The sequence below is a fragment of the Cricetulus griseus genome, chromosome X (genome assembly GCF_003668045.3).
Source record: "Cricetulus griseus strain 17A/GY chromosome X, alternate assembly CriGri-PICRH-1.0, whole genome shotgun sequence".
NCBI lineage: Eukaryota > Metazoa > Chordata > Mammalia > Rodentia > Cricetidae > Cricetulus > Cricetulus griseus.
This window is the reverse complement of record NC_048604.1, coordinates 30,108,903-30,126,196: the sequence shown is the minus strand read 5'-3', so window position 1 is coordinate 30,126,196 and position 17,294 is coordinate 30,108,903. Positions and strand designations below refer to the sequence as shown.

Below are 17,294 nucleotides of genomic sequence, written 5' to 3'. Positions count from 1 at the left end.
CTTTCCTTCTTGGAGTAGCACAACTGTCCCTGAAAGGTGGTATTCCTTTATGTTTGGAAACCTGTCTGTTCATTTTTTTTTTCTTGGCTCTTGTCTGAAATGTAGGGGCCGGCAGTAAACTTCTGTGTGGCTTGTAACCAGTCTGACATTTTTAAAAGTTTGCCTGGTTGAGACCCCACCCCCGCCCGCCCAAGTCCAGCCTAGCCCAAATGTGCAACCCCTATGGTGAGGCACCACGGCCAGAAATCAGCTCTTATGAACCTGTCTACTGTTATGTAGCTGGGCTGTACCTGAATTTTCTGATTTTCTTCTGGACTTTCTTCTGCCTTGGACCCATATCTTCCACCCGCTACTCTCTCACGCCCCCCAGTGTCCATCAAACTCAAAAAACTCAGCTCTCGAGGGTGTGCACATCTGGTCTCTGGGTCCTGGGGCCCCGCGAATCTCCATCTGGGTGCCCATTGCTAGCTCCAGCACTGGTTCCTTTTCGGAGTTAGAGGAGAAAAAAAGGAGGAGGGCTGGAGGGCACGTCCCTGGAGTCCCAGTCAGCAATCCGGATCTGGATCTTTGTGTTTCCTCTGCTGCCCGGCACTGTGCAGCACGGGCTGCCCAACTTTTTTTCATCTGTTGGACCCACTGCTCGGGATTTTCAGCCTAAGTGGGAAACAAAGAGCTCTCCCGAAACTGCGCTAAGTCTCTGTGAGGGAATTCCCCCAGGAAACTCAGGAGCTTCATTGGAGGCACTTAGGGCTCTTCTAGGGAACAAAGGGTGAGGGCTTCTTTGGTGCCCCTCAGCTACCCATTCCCCGTGCATACCGCAGCCGTCGCCCCCTGGAGGGGAGCCCGGCGTCCCCGCAGATCCTGTGCCTGGAGCCTATTGGGACTAGTTTCTCTCGGGGCAGGGGACTCTAGCAAGCGGCGGAGCGGACCTGTTTGCTGGCTACTTTGGAGGTGGGATGGGACAGAGTTTAGAGATGGAAAAGCGTGGAAGAAGAGGTTGCGTTCCTCTTCCCGGTCCAGAAAGGATCCAAGTCGCGAGTGGAAAACAAAGAGTAAACACAAACAACCTCAAAAAAAGAAGCCAAGAAACGCTAAGCCAAAAGAAGCAAGCACAACGCTGTTACAAAACTGTCTGGTTTTGTAACAATTTCCCCGCTGCCGGCCAATGAGCAGCGTGGTGGGGCGTCACGTGGTGACGTTTTATATAACACTTTGCTGAGACAAGACAGTTATTAGGCGGCGCGGGGCAGCCGGCATGGAGCTCCAGGAGGCGAGGCAGAGCCGGGCGCACTGCGAGCCCGCGTTCACTGCAGTGCATTTCGCTTCCAGCGGCCGCTCCTTCCAGCTAGTTCCTTGTTCCTAGACGCCCCGTCCCCCAACCCCAACCTCCTTAGGTCCCTCTCAATATGGATTCATTTCAGTCTGCACAGATGTTGAGCTTGCCCGCCGAGCTCGGCAGCAACAACTTAGAACTGGCGGAGCTGGCGGAGCCGGAAGAGCGGGCTGCATCCGCGGCCGGAGGTACCTCGGGGGCCCACCCACAGGCGTCTCCCGAGGGCTCTGAACCTCCCCCCACACGAGCGCTGGAGCAAACACAGAATCCGGGGACCTCGACGCCGCCGCCGGAGTGCAAAGTCCTGCTCACGCAGGCGGACGCACTGGCATCCAGGGGGCGCCTTCGGGAAGCCCTCGAGGTGTACCGACAGCTCTCTGAGAGGCAGCAGCTCGTGGCTGAGCAGCTGGAGCAGCTCGTGCGCTGCCTGGCTGAGAGCGTCCCGCAAAAGGAGACGGTGGCGCCAGCTCCCTCCGACCAGAGCGGCACCTCGAGCTGCTGCAAGGTGGCCATGGAAGAGGCAGGGGAGGCTGCAGCCGTGGCCCCCGAGGTATGGGATGGCTTTAAGTGCCGCAAGTGTCACGGATTTCTCTCGGATCCCGTGTCCTTGTGGTGCGGCCACACCTTTTGTAAACTCTGCCTGGAACGTGGGCGGGCCGCCGACCGGCGCTGCGCGCTCTGCGGGGTCAAGCTCTCGGCTCTCATGGTGGCCAGTGGGAGGGCACGCGGGCCGCGGCGGGCCGGGCAGCCGGCGCCAGTGCAACTGCGAGTCAACGTGGTGCTCAGCGGCCTCCTGGGCAAGTTGTTCCCGGGCCCGGCGCGGGCGTCGCAACTCCGGCACGAGGGCAACCGGCTGTATCGTGAGCGCCAGGTGGAGGCAGCGCTGCTCAAGTACAACGAGGCCGTTCGGCTGGGTGAGTCCTCCGCCGCTACTTTGGGCCGCGAGGGCTCGGTCACGACGCGAGGGGGCGGGAGAATGAACCGGGCTGCAAGATGGGGGATGGCCCAGGGCAGAGTTGGGTGCGCACGGGGATGGGGGTGGGGCGGCTGAGGTTGGGGGATGGGGAAAATGGCTGTAACCCAACGGGAGGAGGAGGCGCGTTTCTAGGAGTTTGCCTTCCCGACTTTAGCTTTCTTTGGCTGTGCCTCAGCCTCTCTGGTTCTGTTGCTCTTCTGCGGATCTCCTGCTTGCTTTTGTATTTCCATACCTCCCGGTCCCGGTTTCTATCTGTTTCGTTCCATTGCTCTCTTTTTGCACGTTTCTTCTCATCTTTGTCGTTGTTTCTGTCTTGCTCACTGTCACCGTCCCTATTTCTCTCTTTCCTGGACACTTCAGAGCTCCGTCTTACACCTGCCGGCACCTTCCCTGCCAGAAGAAGAACTTGGCACTATTTCTCAAACTCCCGCGCGGTCCTCCTGGCTTTTGCCAACCAGAGGTGGCCCGCCGGCGCCCGAGTCTGCGGCTCCCGTCTCTGGGAGTTGTCCCTTCCGGGGCCGCGGCTCCCTGTGGGGTGGGTCCGGCCTGGAATTAGGTCAGGAGAGCACTGGTTGCATAAGGACCTCGAGCCGCCCGGGCCGGCGGCCCCTCCTCCGCGCGGGCGGACGGGCGGGCGGGCTGGCCGGCAGGCGGGGATTGTGTAACGCTGAGGTAACCGAAGTGGGCCACGCTCTCCTCGGAAACCATCCCGCGAGCGTGTGCGGGGGGCGGAAGGGGGGGCTCGCTCCCCGCTGCCCTGTGACTCATTGTCACCGCTTCCTATCACACGATCCTTGGCTGAAATAGATGCACTTGCCCCCCCCTCCCCGCGCGCTCCACCCGCTGCAGTCAGACAGTCTGTGCCCTGACATAAAACCCTTTGACCCCTCCCAATGGGCAGCAGGACCAGGCAACTTCTCCGGATTCCCAAGGAAACAAGGGGCTGTCTACAAAGGGGGCATGCTTCTGTCTACCTTTTCCACGAGTTGCCTGAAGAGGTAGGGTGGGCTTTCTTAGCTTCAAGGGCAACCCGGACAGTTCCACATCTCTCCTGGACAGGAGTTCTCCCAGAGACCTGTTTGCTCCGCCTGCCTCCTTCCACTTAGACCCAGGAAGTGGCCTTGGAACCACAAGCTGATGCCAGCATCTCTGCAGGCAGGCAAAGCTCGGTGTCCAAAGAATCGTGCTGGGGAGGAAGCAGTGCGACTAAGCAGACAGGGCTGTGGGATCCTAGGACCTCCTAGGTCATCTCTGAGGGATTGAGGAGGGCTAGCTTGGAGTCTCCACATGTTGAATCCCACTCAAGTCAGCAACAGGTTACGTTGGAGGGAGCAAAACCAGGGCTGATTGGATGTGATAACTGGAGGACGCAAATCTACTCACAACACATATCCTGTCTTTGCCTACACAAAGCAGGCTCTGAGCTGCTGCTGTGTGTTTCAGAAAAGTGGCCGAGAAGACTGTAAACTCTGTGCAAAAGTCAAGAGCAAATAATGGGCACCCAGGTCCTCCCTGAGCCTACTCCTGAGGAATGGGGTACAGGCAGATATCAAAGCCTGTTTCAGGCAGTAGAAGCTGCAGCCCAGAACTTGAGGAAGAAAGCAGCAATACGAATGAAATAGGTTCTGGCCACTTATGGATGGAATTCTAGGAGAGGTTGATTCCTTTCCCACGTTCCTTTTTTATCACTGCCACCACTTCCCTCTTCAGGTCTTTCCTATGCCTTTGTTAATCTCCTCAGAGCACTCAGGGCAAAAATGTCCACACCAACTTCGCCCTTCTAAGATGAAAGGGGGCCTCTTCAACAGACTATATTTATCCTGGAAATGGCTGGTATTTTAGTCTTCTAAATGCTGTGCCCACACTCAGAAAAGGGAACTTCCCTCCATGTAAGCCTCAAAACTTTAACTTCAACTAGCATTGACTCTAACCAGCTGTGTGACTTATAGCCCTATCACTTCATCTCACTTGTTTTCCCTATCTGAAGAATGGGTGGTTTGAAGACCTGTCCAGGCCTGAACTCTAGTGATTCAGTGATGGTGTAAGACTCCTAAAAGCCTTGACAAGGCACTTTCTCATTTGGTCATCGATGGGAGGATGGACACTGTAAATGCATTTTCCTCCAGGAAATCTTCATATGCACTGGCCATTGTGGAGAGGGGGAGGTGGGGTTAAAGCCACAGGTAATCCCGCCTAGAAGACTAACATGGACTTGTTGGGTGTCCAGATAGGGCTCACATCTGGCTGGCTCTCTCTCTCTCTCTCTCTCTCTCTCTCTCTCTCTCTCTTCCCTGACTTCATTCTTTTCCTGATGGTGTCTCATTCAGGAGCCAAGTTGCTGGACACTAGCAATGTGCACCATTCATCCGGCAGAACAGTGTCAGGGCTTCCTCTACGTGAGAGTTTCTAATGCATCATGGACACCACACCTCCTGGGACCCGCTTGAAATAGGAGGGCAACGTTACTGCTTTGCACGGGGAAGCTAGGGTGTTAAAGTCAGGGCAATATTAGGACTGGAAATGACACTTAACCCTTTGGTCCAGTAGAAAGAGCTTAGGTGCCTTTTCTTTCCTCAAGATCCACCCTCATACAGGACTTATCATATGCTTGTGCTGGGCCATTAATGAGGGCTTTTTTTCTCATTTTGGCAGCTCCAAATGACCATTTGCTTTACAGCAATCGGTCTCAAATTTATTTCACCTTGGAGTCTCATGAGGATGCACTGCATGATGCAGAAATAGCATGTAAACTTCGGCCAATGGGTTTCAAGGTGAGTGTGGGACAGGAGGGATGGGAAGGGGCTATACTGCAAAAAGGGATTGGCAGGAAGGGCTGTCCCTCTGGGGCAGGAAATGGTCACTCTTGGCAGAACAAGGAGAAGGCTTTCTGAATGAGTTGGACAGTGCAGGGCATCCCTTGGTAAAGGGAAGTCTAAGTCTGCAAGGGATCTCAACAAGTCTTTCCTTCAATTGGTGACCTTCAGGATAACTGGTCTTCATTTTTTTTTCAAACTATGGAATCGGTAGCCAAACAGCCTGACTTCATGTCTCTCAGCTCTGCAATGTTTCTTAGCCGTATGGGAAAATTTTCTGTGTCTAATGCCCTCATCTATAACATGTGTATATTCAAAGCAATACTAAATAGGGTTGTTGTGGGGATTATACAAGATCATGTAGGGGAGATGCTTGGAATGATGCATGCAGCATTATATAACTGTTTGCTATCACCACCACCATCGTCATCACTCTTATAATTTTCTAGGATTAAGATATTGCTGTCCCGGTCCTTAAGAATGTCTACTGATACCCAGGCTTCCTGAGAGCTTAAATGACTTTCCTTAAAGAGATCTTCATATTTGCACAATGGTTGTGCCATTTTGAATCGTTAACACAGTCATTTGATATGTCAGTATGTATACCCCCACAAAAAAATCTAGATCACATAGGAGAGAAGAAAGACAGAGTAGACATCAAGACAGGGGATACTTGAATACAAAGTACCACTTTCTACATCTTTCCTGGCTTCAGGAGCAACCTCCTCCAATTGACTGTATTTTGTTTAGAAGATTAGAACAGGGTCTGGGCCTTAATGTCTGCAAAATGTGACCATAGGAAAGTGGCTATACTCTCTGACACTCAAGTGCTCTTATTTGTTAAATGACGCTATTGCTATCTGCCATGATTGTTTCACGGGTATGCACAAGGATCAAAAGTGAGAATGGCAAATGGAACATTCTGCAAGCTATAAACATTACAGGATCTTGGTTTAAGGTCCTCTGTATACAACCTGAGGGTGGGAAAAGCAGTGTCTGCAAGACCAGGATCACGGTGCCTATCTGAATCTCATGAGAACAGGTGTCCTATGAATCCAGAATGTTTCTGATGGTAGAAGGACCTTAGACTAGGCAATACCTTCAATAATCTCCAGTCTCCCAGTCAGTCTAATTAAAGACACTCTATGCAGTAATTTACATGCAAAATCACACTGAATAGGATAAATACTACAAAATGGTTTAAATCAGTTTAGTTCAGATGTTGCTGCCTAATGCATTTTGATGTTAAACGTATGGAAACATTGGATAATCAGAAATTTTTCAGATCTAGGAACTTCAGGTAAGGACTTGTGAAGTTGGGTGTGGTGGCATGTGCCTGTAATCCAAGGAAGATCATGAGTTTGAGGCCAGCATGGAACATTTCAGTGAGCCTGTAATATTAGAGTGAATCTCACTGGTCTTTCGTGAGAGTGTTTTCTTTTTTTTTAAATCTTTTTTTAAGTTTTATTTTACTAGTTCAAATTAGGAACAAGCTTGCTTCAGATGTCAATCCCTTCTCCCTCTCCCTCCCCCCCAACATCCCACCTGCCCCTAGCCATCCCCCCTCCCCCGGCAGGGTAAGCCCTAAAAAAGGGCTCCCCAAAGTCTACCACATCATCCTGGGCCAGGCCTAGGCCCTTCCCCATGTGTCCAGGCCAAGAGAGCATCCCTACATATGGGATGGGCTCTCAAAATCCCTTCTTTTTTTTAAAGACCTTACATATTTAATACAGTGAGTTACCCCTGTACAAATGGAAAAAAATTAAGTTCAACATTTCTAGAACAATATGGGTGTTAATTTTTGTACAATGCCAACCGAACGCGGTAAACTGGGATACTTTTTTTCAAAGTTAACAGCACAGCTAAAGTTTCTAAAAATTCAAATTATATATGTATATATACATATATTTATATTTATATAAAAAGACCAATAATGGCAGTATGTTATGCATCAATAGCAGCAACAGCTTTTCCAGGTTCTGCAGTCATTTGAACAGAATTGTAGAGACATCCAGCACTCTCCATTTAAAAAAACAAAAAAAAGTAAAAAACAAAATCCCAGAAAAACAGCACAGTTCTATTATCCTTGTGGTACCTGGCACTATTTTTTTTAAATTAATTTCTCAATCATCATCTGGAAGGAAACCATTCTGAGCAACATCATTAAAAACAGCTCTGATAAAGCACGGTCACTACTATGTATCATAAAACAGGTCCACATATGAGTGAGTACATACCATGTTTGTCTTTTTGTGATTGGATTACCTCGCTCAGAATGGTTTCTTCGAGTTCCATCCATTTTCCTGCAAATTTCAAGATGCTGTTGTTTTTTTCTGCTGAGTAGTACTCCATTGTGTAAATGTACCATAATTTCTCTATCCATTCTTCAGTTGAGGGGCATCTAGGCTGCTTCCAGGTTCTGGCTATTACAAAAAATGCTGCTATGAACATGGTTGAACAGATGTCCTTGTTGTATGAATGTGCTTCTTTTGTGTATATGCCGAGGAGTGGAATTGCTGGATCTTGTGGTAGACTGATTCCCATTTTCATGAGGAGTCACCATACTGATTTCCAAAGTGGCTGTACAAGTTGGCACTCCGACCAGCAGTGGAGGAGGGTTCCTCTTTCTCCGCATCCTCTCCAGCATAAACTGTCATTGGTATTTTTTATTTTAGCCATTCTGACAGGAGTAAGATGGTATCTCAGAGTTGTTTTGATTTGCATTTCCCTGATGACTAAGGATGTTGAACACTTTCTTATGTGTCTTTCAGCCATTTTAGATTCCTCTATTGAGAATTGTCTATTTAGTTCTGTACCCCATTTTTTAATTGGATTGTTTGGTGTTTTCGAGAATAGCTTCTTGAGTTCTTTGTATATTTTGGAGATCAGCCCTCTGTCAGATGTGGGGTTGGTGAATAACTTTTCCCAGTTTGTGGGCTGTCGTTTTGTCTTGCTGACTATGTTCTTTGCTTTACAGAAGCTACTCAGTTTCAGGAGGTCCCATTTATTAATTGTTGATCTCAGTGTCTGTGCTACTGGTGTTATGTTCAGGAAGCGGTCTCCTGTACCAATTAATCAAGGGTATTTCCCACTTTATCTTCTAGTAGGTTCAGTGTGGCTGGGTTTATCTTGAGGTCTTTGATCCATTTTGACTTAAGTTTTGTGCAGGGCGAAAGGTTTGGGTCTATCTGTAGTCTTCTACATGTTTGCATCCAGTTATGCCAGCACCATTTGTTGAAGATGTTCTCTTTGTTCCAGCGTATATATTTGGATTGTTGAGAGTGTTTTCATAGGTGATGATGTATCAGTGTGTTCTCTTTCCCAAGGAACACATTTGCAGCTTAATACAAGTCACCGACGCCTTAAATTGCCATGGTGACAGGCTGTCTAACATGCAAGGTAGGGAGCTGCCTCAGGGCAAGAGGGGCTTTTCTTGTAGCCTTTTTTGCTGGAAAACTAAATCTAGATACTGTGATGGTAAGAGGACTGAGAAACGTGTTCTAGATGCAATGAGAAAATAGGTTTCTCCAGTGAAGGAAAAATTGGTGCAAGTACTTGGCAGGGGTTTCATTTCCCCACAGTTCATAGAACTCTTTTGCCTTGGGGGCTAAAAGGGTCTAGTGCATATACTTCTACACCTTGATTGCTTTATTTCCCACTATTTTGGGGTGCAATGCCATAAATGAGCAAATCCATTAGGCAGCCCAATTTCACCCATCTATCCAGGGCTTAATACCATTCAATGCAGTTTGCTGATAGTACAGCTAGCAGTGGGGTAAGCTGGCCATCCTGAGAAAGTGGGGTGTGTGTGTTGCTACTGAGATGATTACAGGGAACCCAGAGGCCTCTCTAGTTTTCCAGCACTTATCCTCCTAAAAATGCTCTACAATGTCCTGCTAGCCTTTCTCCAGAAAGCTACTCTTGGCAGGAGCAACAAGGGAGTGTGTGGCAGCCAAGATTAGGATCCAGAATAAAGTGAGGGCGTGGATAGACGTCCCCAAGAGGTTTGAGGCTGTGGCCACTGCTCAAGAAAGCAACTCCTAGCCAGGCCCTGACACCATGTATGTTAGAAGAGGAGGCAGAAGATCGCCTGACAAGTGACACCTGGCCCTTTTCATTCATACTTGGCACAAAGAGAGCCCTATATTCTTTTTTTTTCTTTCTTGCCCCCACCTCAGGAGGCTGCTCAGACCCTTCTAAAGAATTTAGTCCACAGTGTAAAAGACACAGAGACAGATATTGGTGTTCAAGCTTCAAGCTGAAGACCAGAAAAGCAAAGTAGCAGGCCACTACCTCTTCCCACTATCTCAGGCTGAAAGGGCTGATCCTGCTGCCTCTCCTCAGTGTGGCTGGAGAATGAATGCCTGATATTGAGACCTTGCTCCTGTCTTATATACTTCCCTAGTGCTGGGATTAAAGGTGTGTGATCCCAGGTGTTGAGGTCATCTTTGTGTGAGCTGTTTCTCTTTAGTACTGATTCCATCATGTGTAGATCTGGGCAGCCTTGGACTCTGAAATCATCTATCTCTTAATCCCAAATCCTAGGATTAAAGGTGTATACCACCACTGCCTGACCTCTATAGCTTGAAGCTGACTTTGTTTTCTGAATCCCCAGGCAAGCTTTAATAAATCATAAATAGTATAACACCACACCCCAGCACTTGGGTTTGAATTCTGAGGCCATAAAACATCCTTATATCTTTCAAACGTGCAGCCATAGAGGAAAAGACAGCTAAGTTTCCAGAAGCAAAAGTATTGGCTCAGTCACTGTTGGGACTTCTGGAAGGTGGTCTGCCTTTGGGGAGAAGAGTGCTCTGGAAGTCCTGAGGCCACAGGTCCAGTTCTAGATTGCTGCTAGTGACCTTTGAGATCTTGGAGGGGCCATAGTGTGTCTCTCAGGCCTCCGTAAAAGCAATTGGCACCCTCAAGCCACCAGTCTTCCAGACCAGTTCAAAGAGAGGCAAGTCATCTCTGGATGAACATTGAAAACTGAGCTATTGTAGCCTGTGGTTAAATGGAGGCTCTGACATGTTTGTGATCCTCAGTTTGGGGATCATACTTGAGTAAGTATAAAAGCTAAGAATATGGGCTTTGTATATAGTCCATCCCAGGTTTAAACTTGGACTTGACAGCTTTCTGGCTGTTGTACTTCGGTCAAGTTATTTCTCTGGATCCCCTTTTGTTGTCTTTAAAATGGGATTCAGAATAGTCTGCCATTGTTACTGGGATGAAAATCAAAGCCTTTTTTGACAACATTCCACCCACCAGATACGTACCCAGAAATCGCTGTTAATAGTAACTACATTAAGGCTACTAGGATGTGATTGACTGTTAATGTTTTCTTCCAGGCACACTTTAGAAAAGCACAAGCTTTAGCCACCCTAGGCAAGGTGGAGGAAGCACTCAGAGAATTTCTCTACTGTGTGTCCCTTGACGGAAACAACAAGAAAGCCAGAGCTGAAGCTCAAAGGGTGAGTTGAGTGACTTAGGGTCAGCTGCCTAGTGGAACCCCACCACTTTGTCTTCTCTAGGGAGAAGGATGAAGATGCAACCCTCCTCAATATCTGTGTTCCTAAGTGGGTGGTTCTCTGGGTTTAAGGGGCATGAGAGAGATGCCAACTGATTGCCCAGAAGCCCCGATGTTCTGGTATGTACTATCAAATTAGCAGGTCCAACTTTTTTTGTAGGAGCCAGTGATAAATGCTTTGTCTTGGAATCAGTGGGCTATAAACCAAGCTAAACCAAGTAAGCTAACCTGAGGATGAAGGCTTGTTGATGAGAGATCAGGGCTAGGGGGTGGGGGCTGCTTGCAGTGCCTGAATCACACATGTCACCAGACACACATGGAGGACAGCTCCTGGGAAAGGACACTAATGCTCTCCACATTGCTTGCCACATACAGAACTCAAACCTTCACCTCTTCTGCTAGAAAACTAAACCCAGTATCTCACAAGTGCAAGTCAGAGTCCATTTTGAAACAATCTAACTAGTCCTTCTAACTCTTGGGTCCCAGGAGAATGTAGTTGTAAAACAAATATCATGAGAAATACTAAGAACTGAATTGAAGGATTAAGCAGCCTCATTTGATGGGCTTTGCCATTTATTCTAATATATTCTTCTGGTGTCTGGAAGTTGGGTGCTGACACTCGGTGATTGTATTAGTTTTCCTGTCCCCATGCACTATTTAACACCAGGCCTCAAGCCCTCTTACCCATGTGTAATGGTTTGACAGGGAAAGGGAGGAAGAAAGTGAGCAAGAGACAGAACTGGTCTCTGAAGACTCTAGAATTGAATATTTAGCAAAACTAATAAGGTTGGCAGAGGCTGGACTCTGGATTTTCTTACTCTGGCATGGAATGTGCTGTCTGGAAAAAAGTTTGACCTGGTTTGTATGTGTGGATAAGGTTTTATTGAAAGGGGCATGGTTCGGGCAGAATTATTAGCAGTCTATGGACCTTTCCTAAAACTTAAGTGTAGTCAGTCCGTGGTATGGCATTACCTGAGCATTGCCTATGTGCCAGTCACTTGGTTTGTACTTTCTGTAGAAGGTTCCATTTAGTCCCCAGAACCTCACTGTTATTTCTCACCATGTTATAGATGAGACAATTAAATGAGGAATCCAAGGCTCGGTGACTTTCCTGAGGGCACATGCCTTTCTTTCATTCGTTCCTCAGGTGGCCAAAGAGGTTCTGGTATCGTGAGTTGAACTAACCTCTCTCTCCAGTTTACTTGTAAGGATGGGCTGTTGTCATTTCTATACCTGCCTGATGAAAGACACAAGAAGCCCTAAGTTCCTCCTGGAACTTGCAATATTTTAGTGGTCAATATGAATGCCAGGCAATACAAGTGAATGTGTGCTTAAGATAAGTGTTACAAAATTCTGAAATTAATGTAGGAATTTGGAGATAATTGTCTGCTGACTGTTATGGAGCTATAACAGCCATTTAAGCACACTGAGAGGCCTCAATGTATGTATTCACTGGATTATTCAGTTTTAGGGCTAAACATTTGACAAATGGTCCAGATGCACTAGGCATTAATAAGCCACCTTAGAATCCACAGCTCTATGTTTTATTTCAAACTACAGTTTCTGGACCACCCCCTTACTTCTTGACCCAGTTGGGGCTTTCTAAGGCTGAAATTACATCAAAATTGACTTTTGTTCATGTGGAATGATTATTCTCACTGAAAGTCAACCCTAACATGTGTTTCCAAAGCCATTGAGAAGACCTAGAGAGAGTTCTTAGGTAGTGAAGCTAATAAGGCAACTACTGTATTATTCCTGCCTTGTTTCTTTTGATTCTGACTCCTGGCATCCTTTTCCTCATGCTACCTTCTGTCTTTTCAACCTTGGACTGGGTGCTATACAGCCCTCTCCAGGGAGACTATCTCAGAAGAGACTATCCTTTTGAGTCCCTGAGTGGGATTTCTGAGAACCAACATTGATTCCTAGGAATGAGTTAGCTCTGAAAGATTATATTTATGACCCTGGGCATTGTGTGTCTTCCCATCTTTGTCAACTTATAGGGGTTTTAGCAATGCAAGGAAGCATAAACATATCTCTGAGGAGTTGAAGCACCCGAGTGCTGGATTTCTTCATTGTCCCTTGGATGTATAAATGTCTTCATCATATCCATGAGTGTGATGTCTATTTATTAGGAATTTTCTCTGGCTGGCCAGAAAGACTTTTGTGACACACTTCCTGGGCACAGTAAGATGGTATAGTTTAAGGTTTGGTATCATGATCTGTAGAGACTGTGAAAGGACAGGTGAGATCAGAGAGATGGGAGTATTGAGGCAAGGCAGCACTTGAGCTTAACTTTAAGCCTGAGTAGGACTTCTGTGCTAGGAAGGAGCGGTTGCAGGAAGGAACATCTTGAGGAAACTTCAGAGGACAAGCAAGAGAATAAACCAGACTTTGAGTTTAGCATTCTTTCAAATTCTCTTGCTAAATCGGCACTTCCGACTATGTGGACTGGACAACAGTGTCAGGCATTCTCTAGTGGGTCTCCAAACATGGCAGGGTCTACTAGGTGATAAACATTTGAGTACATTTTTGAAGCCCATTGACGTGCCCTCTCTCTTGGTCTCTCTCTCTCTCTCTCTCTCTCTCTCTCTCTCTCTCTCACACACACACACACACACACACACACACACACTCACACACACACACACACACACACACACACACACACACACACACACACACACACACACACACACACGCATGCAGATGGATAGATAGATAGAAGCATACATACTTAACATATGGTCCCTAACCTCTAATGGCATAGGGGAGAACTGAAGCAAGAATCAAGAATGTGGACAGCTAATGGTGCACTCAAATGCTTATCTTTGACTCCTAGACCCCTTTTTTCTACTCCCTTCTCCTTTATCAGTGTATCCAATTGGAAGTGAACCTGTCTGCCCCTGGGTACTTGAACTTAATGTGACATTTTCTGTAGAGATGACAAGGAAAAGGCTGGAAGGGGAGAGGAAGTCTGAGCTCTGCTTTCTTAACATTCAATTACTCATGTCCCCATCTCTGAAGGGATTAAAATCCAGGGCCTATGATGGTGGAATCAAAACAGACAGACAGAGGAAAAACAGCAGCAAGGCACCCAGTGTAGATTTGTGGACTTCTCTGCCCATTGAGTTGTTGTGGACTTGACTCTGCATTCTTCAACTGAGGTGTCCTAGTTTGCTTTTCTATTGCTGTGATAAACACCATGACCCAAAGGAGCTTAGGAAAGAGAGAGTTTGTTTTCCTTACACATCTCAGGTCACAGTCTGTCACTGAGGGAAGTTGAGGCAGGAACTTAATCAAGACAGCAACTTGGAGGTAGGAACTCAAGCAGAGACCCCAGTGGAATCTGCTTACTGGCTTGCATCTCAGGGTCATATTCAGCTCCCTTTCTCATACACACCGGAAGCACCTGTCCAGGGGTAGCACCACCCGCAGTGTGCTGGTCTCTCCTGCATTAATTGTTAATCAAGAAAATACCCACACAAAGTTGCCTACAGGCAATCTGATACAGACATTCTCTCAATTTAAGCATCCTCCTCCCAGGATGACCTAGTTTGTATCAACTTGACAAAAAAACTAACAAGCACAGGAGACATCTCTTCTGACTTAACCTCTATGTTCCCTTTGGTTCAGATAGATTTTAAAGCCCCATTGAAGGTATTTCTGTAGACTGGTGGCACCATAGAGGTGGCTCTTAACCTTGACTAAGTAACAAAGGCATCTGCCATGCCTTCTTTGAACCCAGATTCCTAGATCATACTTCAGACCTGAGGAGACAGGAGCGGAACCCAGGAACTGACATTTTCATAAGCTCCTAGGTGACTCTTTTTTTAAAAAGATGTATTTCATTCTTGATATGTGTATGTGTTTGAATCTGTGCGTGGGTATTTGCACATTAGTACTGGTGCCTCTGGATGTCAGAGGTGTCAGCTATACCTACAGGTGGTTGTGAGCCACCTTACATGTGTGCTGGGAACCAGACTTGGGTCCTCTGATGTGTGTTGATGCAACGACCCCTCCTTAGTGTGTCTAGGGACACTGCTCCAAGGCTTCCTCATTGGAGTTTTGCCTTGCAAGCTGTGCTCTCTGGTCCCCCATCCCTCCCCCCTTCACCTTAGCCTAGCACCTGTAGAAACTTGAGTAGTGAAGTCTTCTGTTTTATGTCACAGCTTCTCTTTAGTTTCTTTTCACCATCAGTCTCGGGGGATTCTCAGGAACATTTTCCCGATATCCTGAAGTTGTTGGCAACTCACCCTAGATTAAAGGAACACGTAGAGTCAATGGCTACTGAAGGCACCAGCCATAATCTACCAAAGTTGTCACAGGTAAAACTCAACTCACTTAGCTCGCTCATGATGCTTCGTTTGGCTCTTTTGTGGGCACACGAGAAGTGAGCCCTACCTCTTCTACTTTGGTTCCTGAGGGAAAAAGAAAGATGGAGTCGATAATGGCTGTGTCCTTTGCTTAAAGCTACAACTGGGAATTTCAGGCATGGTCCAAAAATTTATTTATTAATTAATTTGTTTGTAGTCTTGGTCAGATTCAGAAAATAGAGCGATTTGATAGACGTATAAAGAGATTGGCCCACTTCCCCTAAAACCCTGTAAATGGGGTGTGCTTATTGGCTTCAGCTTTAGAGCAGATTCAAGCTGATAGCCTTTGAGCACCAGTGAGAGCTTTGTGCAAGGGTAACTCCATTTGGAGAGCAAATGGAGGGGATTTCTTGTTCTTGCACTATACCTTACACATAAGTAGGCTTCTCATGCACATTTATAGCAAAGCAGAGTTATGAGAGTTGAGTTGAGAATGAAGACAAGTACTTGTGGTTTTCTTGGGAAACAAGAGGGATGGGCTTCAGGAGCTGGCCTTTCTAGCACAGGGTAAGTGGGCAGAAGTTGGGGCTCAAAAAGACTAGACTTGACGCAAGGTTTAACACTGAATTCCTGGGCACCTTTGAGGAGCAGTTTCTTCTCCACTTGTGCCTGAAGTTCCTCACTTGTATATAAGCCCTGGGTGCTTACATCTTCCCAGTTTTTGTCCTGCTCTACAGAAGGATTAAAATACAAGGTGGCTGAGTTTTCTTGGTAAAGGCAGAACTTGGAGTGTCTGCTGAAATCAGAGAGCCCCCACTGATCATTAGTACATGACTAAGTCAGCTAACACTAGGCCCCAGGGCCTGGAGTGGGTGCTTCTACTTGCAACTCAGTCTGAAATGAAGGAAATAGAACTTGTGGCTTTCCAGTGTGAGCAGGCTGGTGGGGGTGGGGGGAGGCAGTGAGTGCCTTTCCACCCAAACTTTGTTTTGCAAGGCCTTGGGTTCTTATGTGGACAGTGTGCTCTGAGATCATGGAAAGTCAAAGCTGAAGTATTGTTTAATTTAGTGCTTGAAAAGCTCTGAACATCCAGGGCTATAGACCAAGAAAACCCATGTCCTCTCCTTTCCTCTCCACTTCATTGTTTCCTGTTGCCTGTATCCACTAGAGTTTCTGGCAGGGGTAGAGGGGAAGCAATGAGGGTGAGCATTTTGCTGTTAAATATGGATTTAGATTACAGAGAGCTTCTCTCAAGCAATCTGCATAAGCATGTCTTCAGGGTTATTTCTAGTTCCACTTTCCAATATCCTTCTCCCGGACAAAGTCCTCTAAAAGGCTAGAGACAAGCTATTAGGCCAAATTATTTTTGTCTCTTTTTTAGACTTTTCATTCAAAATTGAGGGAAAGGAATGGATTGTTCCCTGTTCCTTTGATGACAATAGCATATATCTCTGGGGCATGGGTTGCTTTGGCAGGACTGTACAGAGCTGGCCCAAAGCCTTACCTAAAGTCCTTTGAAAAAAAATGGCTCTGAATGACAGCGAGGGTGAGAGGAAGTATCCAGTAACAGGATAACCCCTCACAGAGTGCTTTGATTTCCTTACAGAGCACTGGGAAATGCTTTGAGTAGGAGGGAAGAGTGGTGCTTCCCTTGCAGTTCCCCCTTCATCCCTGCCCAGGGAGCTTTTCCTCCATGTGCCTTTTGTCCATGCTTAGGGAAGTCCCCTAACTCTTCTTAAGCTAGGCATGCCATTGCCATAGATGGGATGTGAGCAGTAAGCCTCATGCCTGCCCGTCCGCTGAGTTGAGTATCCACTGAGTGTTCAGGAGTGAAGATCGGGATTATGTCACTTTCTCTTTGTCTCCTCAGGATAAGACTATTTAAGGACAATATTGGTCTCAAGTAGATTCTGATATCTGGCTTTTGCTTCATCTAGGGAAATCCAGAGATTCCACATTGTTCTAATCAGGAGGAAGCAGCAGCTGGGGGAGACGGCAGCAGCCTGGAGAAGTCAGCCCATGTAAAGGTGGGTAGTCAAGAAAACAATGTGAGAGATCACGAAGAAGAGAAGCAGGATGCTGCCTCCGTCAGGACCGGCAAATGCCAGGAAAAGAAAAGGAACCGTTGCCAAATTGATGAAATCCATGAAGACACAGACGTGCCTAATAAAGTCTCCAAACAAGGTACTAAATCCACCCAGGGAGAAAGTAGCTTAATGCAGATGGTTGGGCTCACTGACATATGTACTTACCCTCTGTCTGGGGCCTCCTCTAGCTCTGAGTTCATGGCCTAGCTCTGGCACTTACCAGCTGTGAAATCCCAGGGGTTGCT

General features: G+C 47.1%; 1 protein-coding gene across 1 annotated transcript in view; it reads left to right on the top strand.

Annotated features, from left to right (window-relative positions):
- The first annotated feature begins 1,220 nt into the window (after nucleotides 1–1,220).
- The window catches only part of Lonrf3 (LON peptidase N-terminal domain and ring finger 3), a 50,441-nt gene continuing 34,367 nt past the window's right edge, over nucleotides 1,221–17,294 (top strand). The window contains exons 1-5 of the mRNA XM_035449836.1: nucleotides 1,221–2,247; nucleotides 4,962–5,080; nucleotides 10,471–10,593; nucleotides 14,819–14,974; nucleotides 16,900–17,146. Of these exons, the coding sequence (XP_035305727.1) occupies nucleotides 1,407–2,247; nucleotides 4,962–5,080; nucleotides 10,471–10,593; nucleotides 14,819–14,974; nucleotides 16,900–17,146 (1,486 nt within the window). The 5' untranslated portion in view covers nucleotides 1,221–1,406. The remainder of the gene's footprint in view (nucleotides 2,248–4,961; nucleotides 5,081–10,470; nucleotides 10,594–14,818; nucleotides 14,975–16,899; nucleotides 17,147–17,294) is intronic.